This window comes from Jaculus jaculus, chromosome 6 (assembly GCF_020740685.1).
Source record: "Jaculus jaculus isolate mJacJac1 chromosome 6, mJacJac1.mat.Y.cur, whole genome shotgun sequence".
NCBI lineage: Eukaryota > Metazoa > Chordata > Mammalia > Rodentia > Dipodidae > Jaculus > Jaculus jaculus.
The window spans coordinates 78183540-78195641 of record NC_059107.1 but is presented as its reverse complement, the minus strand read 5'-3'; the positions used below and the strand labels follow the sequence as shown (position 1 = coordinate 78195641).

General features: G+C 40.3%; 1 protein-coding gene across 1 annotated transcript in view; it reads left to right on the top strand.

The window, feature by feature from the left end:
- The window catches only part of Gfpt1 (glutamine--fructose-6-phosphate transaminase 1), a 114231-nt gene that overhangs the window by 90851 nt on the left and 11278 nt on the right, over positions 1-12102 (top strand). The window contains exons 14-15 of the mRNA XM_045151882.1: positions 130-287; positions 11610-11724. Of these exons, the coding sequence (XP_045007817.1) occupies positions 130-287; positions 11610-11724 (273 nt within the window). The remainder of the gene's footprint in view (positions 1-129; positions 288-11609; positions 11725-12102) is intronic.

Below are 12102 nucleotides of genomic sequence, written 5' to 3'. Positions count from 1 at the left end.
TTTACTAGGTGCATGTGTTTTATTTAGAACAAGCAGTACTGTTGAAAGTGTGTTCAGTTGGTGTTTGCATCTGTGAATCAGCATGTTCTGAAACAGCTCTGTGCCTTTACTTTTGTCCATTTTATTCAGGTGAGACAGCTGATACCCTGATGGGTCTTCGTTACTGTAAGGAGAGAGGAGCTTTAACTGTGGGGATCACAAATACAGTCGGCAGTTCTATATCAAGGGAGACAGATTGTGGGGTTCACATTAATGCTGGTCCTGAGATTGGCGTGGCCAGTACAAAGGTAATCTTTGGCTTCTCTCACAGAGGATTCTTAACCATAGTGTTGGTGAGACAGACTGGTCTGCAGGTCCATCTACAACTTACTTTTCAAAATTGTCCTAAGAGTTCAGGCTCAATAAATAAAAGGTTGCCATCTCTTCCCCACTCCATTATTTGGGCATAGATGGAATGAATATGTCATGTTGATCTACTTTGGAATGGTCTCTTCTGACTTTTGTTCATCTCTTACACAGCCCACTTTCATTGCACAGTGAACACATGTATGCGTAACACACTGTCCTGTTAGTGTGCATAGTTAGGAGTAAGGAAAACATTAACTTAAAAACATGAAGTTTAATTCAAATAATTTTTGACATTTTTATATACATATTTCTGGTTTTTTATATGTCAGATGTACATAGCTGCTTTTGAAAGTTTGTAAGGTGAAATACACTTGGTAATTTAAAAAAGCAAAGATTTTTTTTTAAATAAAGTTTTAAAAATGGGTATTGTCTGACCATCTTATTCTCTATTTAAATGTTTCATCTATGGAAGTATAAAGGTACTTTGTTCTTGTTATTCTGAGTCAGGGTCTCACTGTGGACCAGACTGACCTATTACTTACTCTGTGGCCCAGGCTGGCTTTGAACTCAAGCTGATCTTTCTACTGAGCTCAGCCTCCCAAGTGCTAGGATTAAAGGTGTGAGCCACCACGCCTGGGTAAAAGTCCTTTTTGGGGGGTGAGTGGAGTGCGTGCGCACACGTGTGTGTATATGTTTGTACGTACATGAATTTATGCACACAAAAGTGGAGCCGAGGTTGACGTCTGGTGTCTTCCGTAGTGCTTACTACTTTATTTTTTGAGATGGGGCTCTCAATGAGCCTAGAGCTCACCAATTCAGCTAGACTAGCAGCTAGCCAACAAACCCTAGGAATCCACCTGTCTCTGCCCTTCCAGAACTGGGATTACAGATGTGTCCCACCTTGCTTAACTTTTTTGTTTTTATATGAGGCTGGGGATTCTAATTGTGGCTGGCATTTTACCCACTGAGTCATCTCCCTAGACCCCCTTGAAAAGTCTTAATGTTAAAGGTTAATAAGACTATTTTGTTCTCTGAATTTGAGATGTACATATATATATTTAGGAATAATAAAATCTTAAACAAACTTAAGAAATGTTAGTACATTGTATAAATACAAAAGGTCTATCTTCTTATACAAATGTATTACTTAAAAAAAAAATAGTCATTGCCGGGCGTGGTGGCGCATGCCTTTAATCCAGGCAGTCGGGAGGCAGAGGTAGGAGGATCGCTGTGAGTTCAAGGCCACCCTGAGACGACAGAGTGAATTACAGGTCAGTCTGGACTAGTGTGAGACCCTACCTCGAAACCCCCCCCCCTCAAAAAAAAAATAGTCATTTGCAAGCAGAGAGTAATGAGAGAATGGGCACTCCAGGCTTATTGCACATGAACTCCAGATGCATGTGCCACTTTGTGCATTTTGCTTTACATGTTTTTTTTTTTGGAACTAAACTTCAGCCATCAGACTGCAAGTAAGTACCTTTAACTGCTGAGCCATCTCCAGCCTGTGTATTTTTATGATTTCAGAATTTCAGTTTCTTAAGTTTTTCTGCTTACGTCTATTTTGTTTTTTTGAAGTAGGGTCTTGCTCTAGCCCAGGTTGACCTGGAATCCATTATGTAGACTCAGGGTTGCCTCAAACTCTTAGCAATCCTCTCTGCCTCCCAAGTGCTGTGATTAAAGGTGTGCACCACTATGCTGGGCTCAAGTCTTTTTGTTGTTGTTGTTGTTAATTAATATTGTGGGTGTTTGGGGTTTTGAGTTTAAAGGCATGTGAAAGATGTTAACTTGTAAGGAACCACATTTGAATCTTTTTTTCTTTATAAGGAACCTACACTGGAGAATTAATTTGTGATTCTTACATAAAAACTCGAGGGGTGTGTGTGTGTGTGTGTGTGTGTGTGTGTGTGTGTGTATTTCTTTTGGTTTTTCAAGGTAGGGTCTCAGGTTGACCTAGAATTCACTATGTAGCCTCAGGGTGGCCTCAAACTCACAGCGGTCCTCCTACCTCTGCCTCCTGAGTGCTGGAATTAAAGGTGTGTGCCACTACGCCTGGCTTTTTAAAATTTTTCTTTTCTTTTTGTTTTTTTTTTTTTTTTTTGGTTTTTCGAGGTAGGGTCTCACTCTGGTCCAGGCTGACCTGGAACTAACTCTGTCATCTCAGAGTGGCCTTGAACTCATGGCAATTCTCCTACCTCTGCCTCCCGAGTGCTGGGATTAAAGGCGTGCGCCACCACGCCCGGCTTAAAATTTTTCTTGGGAATCTTGATGTTACTAACACTATAGTTTATGGCAATTTAAAACGTGTAAGGTGTTTTGCTTGGGGTTGTTCCCTGTGGATGGATAAATAGTTTACCACAGCAATCGTGTGTGGTGTTTTGGAACGTTGTCCAGACAGCTTTAACTGGGATTGGAATCCAGGGTTCCTTCCTCTGTAGCACATCATGAACCAAGGTTAGCCTGATGTGCAGGGACATAGAATGACCAGGATTTTATAACTCTTTCTTCAACTGTGGGCTACCAAGGGAAATGCTTTTTTCAAACAAAATTTATTTATTTATTTGAGAAAGAGAGTGCCAGGGCCTCCAGCCACTGCAAACAAACTCCAGATGCATGTGTCCCCTTGTGCATCTGGCTTACACGGGTCCTTGAGGATCTAACTGGGATCCATTGGCTTTTCAGGGAAATGCCTTAACCGCTAAGCCATCTTATCTGTGCAGCTGGGAAGTACTTTTTAAACCTGTTTCTTTAGCTTAGGAGAGTTTAATTCTCGTCATTTTATTATGGTTTTCATACATACAGCAGGGTTAAAATGATTTAGCTAACACCTATATTCCTACTACCTAGATCCTACCATTAATCTTTTTTCTGTAGTTTTCTAGAAATGCAGTTTCATATAGTCACATCCACCAATTTTGTGTGTATAGTATATGTATGTGCATGTGTGTGTATGTGTGAATGCATGTGGAGACCTAAAGTTAGTGTTGAGTGTCTTCCGCAGTCACTCTTCACTTTATTTATTTTTTTAGAGTGAAATATAGTTTAATTAAAAAATTATACAAACTAATTAAAAATTCCACAGTATTGGACAAGACAGAAAACTTTAAAAGATCAAAAGGGTTTTGAGAAGATTCTGAACTCATGTTACTTCCGAAGCTTAAGATCTTGTTCTAATCCACAAAAGCATAAAGTAAAAATTGTAAAAGATGCAAAAAACACACATAAAATGTAAGTGTAGGTATATGCTCACATACATTACATATCAAAATACACTTGGGAGAAAATAGTTAGTCTAAGACCACAAATCTAATAACCATGTTGAATCATAAACATAGCTGTATTTTAAACAGAATTCCCTGATTTTAGTAGATAGTAACCCCTTTGCCCCAATGATGACATGAAGGTCAGAGTAATAAACAGTACCAACTCTAGATCTTAAGTCCAAAATATTATGAATTAACTCTGGAAAAAAGGTTTCTCACTAATCCCACAGTTTAGTGTTTTGTTTGGGCTAGCTGGCTAGCAAGCCCCAGAGATCCTCTTGTCTCTGCCTCCCCAGCACTGGAATTCACAACTGCCTTTAATGTGATTGTGGGGATCCAAACTCAGGTTCTCATGCTTGTGCAGTAAGCACTTTACTTACTTTGCCGCCTTTCCAGCCCCACATCCGCCAATGTTAAGTGTAAAGTTTTAGTAAGCTTATTTGCCTGTGCAGCTGTCACCATTACTCAGTTTGGGAAGACTTACAGTCACACATTATTTTGTGTCTCTTGATTTTGATTGATTTTTTTTCCCGTGGCAGGGTCTCATTCTAACCTAGGCTGTCCTAGAATTTACTCTGTAGTCCCAGGCTGGCCTTGAACTCACAGCAATCCTTCTACTTCTGCCTCCTGAGTGCTGGGATCAAGACATGTGCCACCACACCTGTCTTGTTTTATGTCTTTTTTTCTTTTTTCTTTTTTTCTCGAGGTAAGGTCTCTCTGTAGTCCAGCCTGACTTGGAATTCACTTTATAGTCTGAGGCTGGCTTGGAACTCATAACAATCCTCCTACCTCTGCTTCTGAAGTGCTGGGATTAAAAGCATGCACCAGTACACCTGGCCAGAATTATTTATTTATTTGGTTTTTCGAGGTAAGGCCTCACTAGCTCATTCAGACCAGAAATTCACTATGAAGTCTCAGGGTGGCTGCAAACTCACGGTGATCCTCCTACCTCTGCCCCGAGTGCTGGGATTAAAGGTGTGAGCCACAACACCCAGCCAGAATTACCTTTTTAAGCAAATAGCTACCAGTTTGAATTGTGTTAAAGACAGGATTTCCCTGTGTTGCCAGGCTGCACTCAAATAATCAATGCCTCAGCATCCCAAAGAGTTGAGACTGCAGGTGTGTACTACCTCACTCAGCTTGAAACCAAAGAAATTAAGACTTGTTTCCATGTGTGTCATTAAGGTTTTCTCTTTTAATGTTTTGTTGTTCTTTACTGTATTAATATTTTTACTTATCTGCAAGGAGAGAGAATATGAATAGCCATTCTGGGGCCCCTTGTTGTAAATAAATTACAAACCCATGTACCACTTTGTTATCTGGCTCTACTTGGGTAGTGGAGGATTGAACCCAAACTGCAGGCTTTGCATGCAAACACATTCATCTACTGAGCCATCTCCCCAGTTCATCTTTTCATCTTTACCTGTTTGTTTTATTTTATTTTATTCATTAGTTATTTATTGGTTTTTCGAGGTAGGGTCTCGCTCTAGCTTAGGCTGACCTGGAATTCATTATACAGTCTCAGGGTGGCCTCAAACTCACACCAGTCCTTCTACCTCTGCCTTCTGAGTGCTGAGATTAGAGGCATGTGCCACCATGCCCCATGTTTATTTTTAAAAAACGTTTTGTTTTTTTTTAAAGGCAAGTCCAACAGACTGGACTTTTTTTTTTTTTTTTTTTTTTTTAATGAGAGAGAGAGAGAATTGTCCTCCAGCCTTTGTAATCAAACTCCATACATACAGATGCATATACCACCTTGTGCACATGTACAACCTTGGACATACGTTGCCTTGTACATCTGGCTTACATGGGAACTGGGGAATTGAGAACTTGGGTCCTTAGACTTTGTAGGCAAACACCTTAATTGCTAAGGCTTCTCTCCGGCTCCCTTTTTTTTTTTTTTAAATTAATGAGTTATTATTAGTAGTATTTTTGAGACAGGGTCCCTCACTGACTTGGAGTTTAGCAGTTAAGACTAAACTGGTAGCCAATGAGCTGCAAGGGTCCTCTGTCCCCCACCTCACACTAGGGTTTCATGTGTGTAAACAATTTCTCTTTTCTTTTTTATTTATTTATTTTTATTTTTATTTTTTGGTTTTTTGATTTTTCGAGGTAGGGCCAGGCTGACCTGGAATTCACTATGTAGTCTCAGAGTGGCCACAAACTCTTCTTGATCCTCCTATCTCTACCTCCCGAGTGCTGGGATTAAAGGTGTGCGCCACCATATGTAGCTTAGTTTTTTCTTTTTTTAAATGAACTCCAGAAGCATGGGCCACTTGGTGCATCTGGCTTCATGTAGGCACTGGGGAATTGAACTGGGGTTGTTAGGCTTTGCAGACAATCTAACCACTGCAGACAATTAACCACTGAGCAATCTCTCCAGCCCCTTGTTACTGTTTGTTTTGTTTTTGTTTTTCAAGGTAGGGTCTCATTCTAGTCCGGATTGACCCAGAAATCACTATGTACTCTCAGGCTGACCTGGAAATCACTATGTATTCTCAATCTGGCCTTGAATTCACAGTGATCCTTCTACCTCTGCCTTCCAACTTCTGAGATTAAAGGTGTATGCCATCATGTCCGGCTCTGGTTTACTTTTTAATGTATATCCTGGGGATCACACTCAGGTCCTCTTGCTTGTAAGGCAAACACTTTACTGACTGAGATGTCTCCACAACCCCTTACTTCATCTCTTCAGTAAATAACTAAGTTCCTGTAATACTGTGGAGGAGTCTCCTTCATAGTCTAATGCTTCTCAGCCCAAAATTTACCCAAGGCTCCCTGCTTCTCCTGCGGTCACCCAGTGCTCGGCTCCTCATCTGCTCATCCACAACCACCTTTCCTGGCCCTCATGTTTTCCTAGCAGATTGGAATTATTCCCACACATTGAAGTAGATGTGGGCCTGCCTTCAAGTCTAACAAGCACAAGGACCTCCTGGTCTCTCTCTCACTAGTGTAGTTTGTGTTTCAATATTCAACAAAAGAATCACAAGTATACTATCAGGGAAGAAAGAAAAATCCCTGTATCTTGGACTCCCAAGATAATGAACTGTTTATAAGTACTCCAGCGCCCCCAGCCCATAACTAAACCTTTATTGTTAAGCTAGAATTTCCTTTGACTTAAAATAATCTCAGCATTGATTTTTTTAAGTACAAATATTAAATAGCATGACTTTAGCACACACTATTTTCCACTCTTTAATGTTATAGTTCAGTTTCTTATTTCAATGTCATATTTTCCTTCTTTTTGTCTTCCATGCTAAGAATTAAACCTAGGACCTCACACATAGTAGGTGAGCCCTCTACCACTGGGCCACATTCCAAGCCACCATATATTTCATTTCATTAGTACATACCAGGGAAGAAATTATGAGAAGAATAAGTTATACCCCACATTTAGAATCTAGTGAGGTTTGAAATCACTTAACAGAAAAATATTGACTCTAAACTTTTCAACTTTTTAAAAAATTCAGCTAAAAACAGTTATATTGGCATATTTTAAAAAATCAACATAAGTCAGCACTGTGATAAAATGTTAAGCACCTGCAAAAACATACAAAAATTGTTAAGCCTGCACATTTATCCCATCAGTTCCTAAAGAAATGTCAAATTATCTATGGTCTGACATTATGAGGAAGCCAGTAATATCTTTCTAATCCTAACCAGTTTTTCAGGCAAAGTTGGAAGTTTGTAAGCAGAATCATCACTGAGCCAAAGATGAAAGCCACACTTAACTTCTGTGATTACTCATAGCACAAGCTCATATTCACCATTCAGAAATGACCTGCGGCGGAAGACCCTAAAGTAGTTCCAAGCCCAGAATATCTTGAGACAGCTGAAGAAAACAAAGTCACTTTGGAATCTAAGAAAAATTAAAATCTTGCCTAACTTATAAATCTAACCAATAAAGATTGAAACTCTAAAGTTAAAAACTTTCAACCTAATAGAAATGAGAAGAAAAGAATTTTCTAAAATAGTTTTTAAAAATGAAAGTTATACTATAGAAAGCTATCTCCTTTTTATTCAAGATGTAAGCACTGGGTTTGGAAATGAATTGAAGAGTACTTGGGACTTCTTCGTGTTTGTGCTATGCTGGAATGCCATGTTTCCCCCAACTGCCCGTTAAAGACCTGGTCCCCAGAGTGCCGCTACTGGGAAGTGGTGAGACCTCTCCTACTGGCAGGAGCCAAGGCCTAGTGGGAGATCCTTTGGCATGTCCTTGAAAGAGCTTTTGAGCCCAACTCTCAAGACCCTCTTTGCTTCCTGGCTAATGATTCAAGTACTCCCACTGTGAAATTACATCCTTGCCAAAGGCACAAAACAATGAGGCTGCCTTACTTTGAACTGGGACCTCCAAAACTGAACTAAACTAAACCTTCCCCCTTTTCCTTCAGCCACAGGTATTTTGTCATGGTTGTATGTGTAATATATGAAGCTAATACAACTTTGCAGCTTTCTGTACATCTATACTTATTTTAAGGTTAAAAAAATTTGTTTATTTTTATTTATTTGAGAGCAACAAGAGAAAGAGGCAGAGAGAGAGTGTGTGAGGGAGAGAATGGGCGAGCCAGGGCTTCCAGCCACTGCAAATGAACCCCAGATGCTTGCGCCCCCTTGTGCATCTGGCTAATGTGGGTCCTGGGGAATTGAGCCTCAAACCGGGGTCCTTAGGCTTCACGGGCAAGTACTTAACCGCTAAGCCATTTCTCCAGCCCTATGTTAAGATTCTTAAAAATGTTCTCAAAAGGACGTCCAAAAAAGAATGTACTGGCCAGTCCTTTAATCCCAGCACTTAGGATGTAGAGGTAGGAGGATTGTTGTGAGTTTGAGGCCAGCCTACTAGAGTGAGTTCCAGGTCAGCCTGGGGTAGAGTGAGGCCTTACCTCAAAATAAAAAATTAAAAATTTTAAAAATATTTCATTTCTTTATTTATGAGAGAGAGAGAAGGACAAACAGAATGGGCACACTAGGGCCTCTAGCCACTGCAAACAAACTCCAGACACATGTGCCATCATGTGTGTCTGGCTTACATGGGTTCTGGAGAAGTGAACCTAGGTCCTTAGGCTTCATAGGCAAATGTCTTAACTGCTAAGCTGTCTCTCCAGCCCCAAAATTAATTTTAAAAAATGCATTAATATTATTAACAACATGAATACACTTCAAAACCTTCACGCTAAATGAAAACCAATGACAAAAGACAAAAATGTATTATTCTCATCATGATGAATATCTGGAAAATGGCATAAGAGAAAGCAGACACTGCCAATGAGAGGCTAAGGTTAAGAGTAGGAACTATCAAAAGACACATAATAGCTGGGCTTGGTGGCACATACCTTTTAATCCCAGCACTTGGGAGGCAGAGATAAGAAGGATTACTTGAGGCCACCCTGAGACTACACGGTGAATACCGGGTCAGCCTGAACTACAAAGAGACCTTACCTGGGGGGGGAGGGGACAAAAAAGACCGATACAAAACAAAACAGATGTGATGGCACGTTCCTGTATCCCAGCACTTGGGAGGCAAAAATAGGAGTATTGCTGTGAGTTTGAGGCCAGACTGGGACTACAGAGTAAATTCCATAGAATGTGACAAAAAAGGCATAACTCAAATTTGCATATAGCTTATGAAAACAAGAGTGGTCTGAATGGTATTGGCTGCAAGTTGTAGAATAATGGCAGTTGTAGTGTGTTGAAGAGCACATGTCTCTTAGTTCAAGTTTTTGCCAGTACAGTATAGTGTGTTTTGAGTAGTATGTCTTGCACTGTGCTGGATGCTGTACATGTATCTTCTCAGTTAATTCTCACAACAGTCTTGGTTTCTTGTTTTTGCTTTTTAGTACTGGGGGTTGAACAAGGATCCTAAAAATACATGGGTTTTTAAGCCCTTAATATATGGGACATCTGACACTGTAGGGAAAAAAACTGTCCAAGGTTCTTCTGTGCCTTTACATAGAGGGAAGATGCTCGTGATACTAGTTAGAAGTAAAAGAAAAATAAGAAATTATGCCTGCTAATAATTGAGAGTTTTTTTTTCTGAGAAGGGTCACATGTAGCTCAGGCTAGCTTCAAATTGGCTATGTAGCCAAGGATGGACTTGAACTTTGATCCTTCTGACTCCACCTTAGTGCTGGAATTAACAGGTATACCACACCCAGTTTTGTAATTAATTAATTTTCTTAATATAAAGAGAAAAACTAAAAGCTAGGGGTCAGTATTCACAAATGATAATGTTAATGTCATTATTCTTAGTAATAGGGCTGGAAGTTTTAAAATTTTTTATTTATTTTGATATAATTAAACCTGTATAAATATAAATGTATATCTGTATAAATTTTATTTGTATGTGTGCTAATAGACACCAAAGTCTCTTGCCACTGCAAACACCTTCCAGACATACACACCACTTTTCCATCTCACTTTACGTGGATATTGAAGCATCAAACCCAGATCAACAGCCTTTGTAAGCAGGTGCTTTTAAACTGCTGAGCCATCTCTTCAATCCTGTAGTGAAACTTTCAATTACTTACTGAATTTTAATAATGTTTTTTATTTATTTGCAAGGAGGGGGAGAGAGAGAAAATGGGTGTGCCAGGATCCTCCAGCCACTGCAAACAAAACTCTAGACATACGTACCACTTTTTGCATCTGGCTGTACATGGGTACTGGGGAATCAAGCAGGGATATGCCTTAACCACTGAGCAATCCCTCCAGCCCCTAATTAATTAATTTTTTGGGGGGGGGGTGGTGGTTGAGGTAGAGTCTTGTTCTAGCCCAGACTGACCTGGAATACACTAGCTTTAGGGTGGCCTCAAACTCATAGCAATTCTATCTCTGCCTCCCTAGTGCTGGGATTTAAAGGTGTGTACCACCATGACTGCCCCTCCTCTCCCTTTTTTATTAGTTTTCTATTCTGCAACACTTTTTTTTTTTTAAGATAATGTTTCACTGTGTAACCCTGGCTGGCATCGAATTCATATACTGCTGTGCCCTAGCCTTCCAAATAGTAGAATTATAGGTGTCACTATCACACCAGGAGGCTGAGGCAAGATGATTGCTTTGAATTCAAGTCCAGCGTGGATTATAGGGTGAGTCCCCATCTCAGAAAGGGACAGGCTGGGACTTTGGCTTAGTCAATAAAGCTCTTGCTATGCAAGCATGAAGGCCTAGTTTGGATCCCCCAGCACCCACGTAAGTGCTGGGCAGGAGTGGTGACCCACCTATAATCCCAGAGCTCCGAAGGCAGAGATAGGGGATCCCTGGTGTAAGCTGGCTAGCTAAATTGACAATCTCTGGGATCAAGTGAGAGACCCTATCTTAATAAATGTAGGGAGAGTGATTGGGGCAGACACCCACTGTATTCCTCTAGCCTCCATATATGCATATATACACTCCTCTATATGCACGCAAACAAGTTTACACACATATCATAAAGTGAGAATGTGAAAGAGGCAAAGGTTGACAAAAAGTCAAAAGTCCACCTGTGGGTCAGAGTGCCAGGAACCTCAGATCCTTCCAGTGACTTTCTACCTTCCTTCTGTGTGTTTCTTCCTTTCTTAGGGATGTGAGGAAGTTTAATGAGGGGTTTTACATGTGTGTCCGTGACTTAAAAGAGCAGGGTTGGGATCACAGCTCTGTGGTAGAGTGCTCGCTTTGCAAGAACAAAGCACTCATTTGCTCCCCAGTACTGCACAAATGCAATGTGGTGGCACACACCTGTAATCTCAGCCCTGAGGAGGGGAAATCAGGAGTTCACGGTCATCCTTGTCTATATAATGAATTTGAAGCCAGCCTGGGGGGCTACATGAGACCCTGGGTCCATGTACTGAGTCAGCTCAGCATTACTGATGTTGCTTTTAAAAGATGGGTAGTGTATATTGTATGATGAAGGAGGATTTAACTTTCATCTTTTTGTTAAAGTTCCAATTGTTTAAAATGAAAGTGCAGCTAATTTTCTTTTTCTTTTTCTTTCTTTTTTTTGGTTTTTTTTTTTTTTTGGTGCTTTAGGCTTACACCAGCCAGTTTGTGTCCCTAGTCATGTTCGCCCTTATGATGTGTGATGACAGGATCTCCATGCAAGAGAGACGCAGAGAGATCATGCTTGGATTGAAACGGCTGCCAGGTAGGAAGATACCACCTTCTTCTTCCTCTTCTTTTTTTTTTTTTTTAAATTTTTTGAGGTAGGATCTTACTCAACCCCAGGCTGATCTGGAATTCACTGTGTAGTCTCAGGCTGGCTTTGAACTCACAGTGATCCTCTTACCTGAGTCTCCCAGTTGCTGGGATTAAAGAAGGCTGTCATGCTCACCTTTTTTAATTTTTGGCAGAGACTTTAAAAATTTCATAGTTTTAGTTAGCATGCAAAAAATGTGTTCTATAGTCTTTTTGTCTTTATTTTGGTCATTTTCTAGATAGGGTTTTATGTAGTTCTTGCTTGCCTCCAACTCATTATGTAGTGGAGAGTAACCCTGAACTCCCAGTCTTGCCACTATTTCCCAAA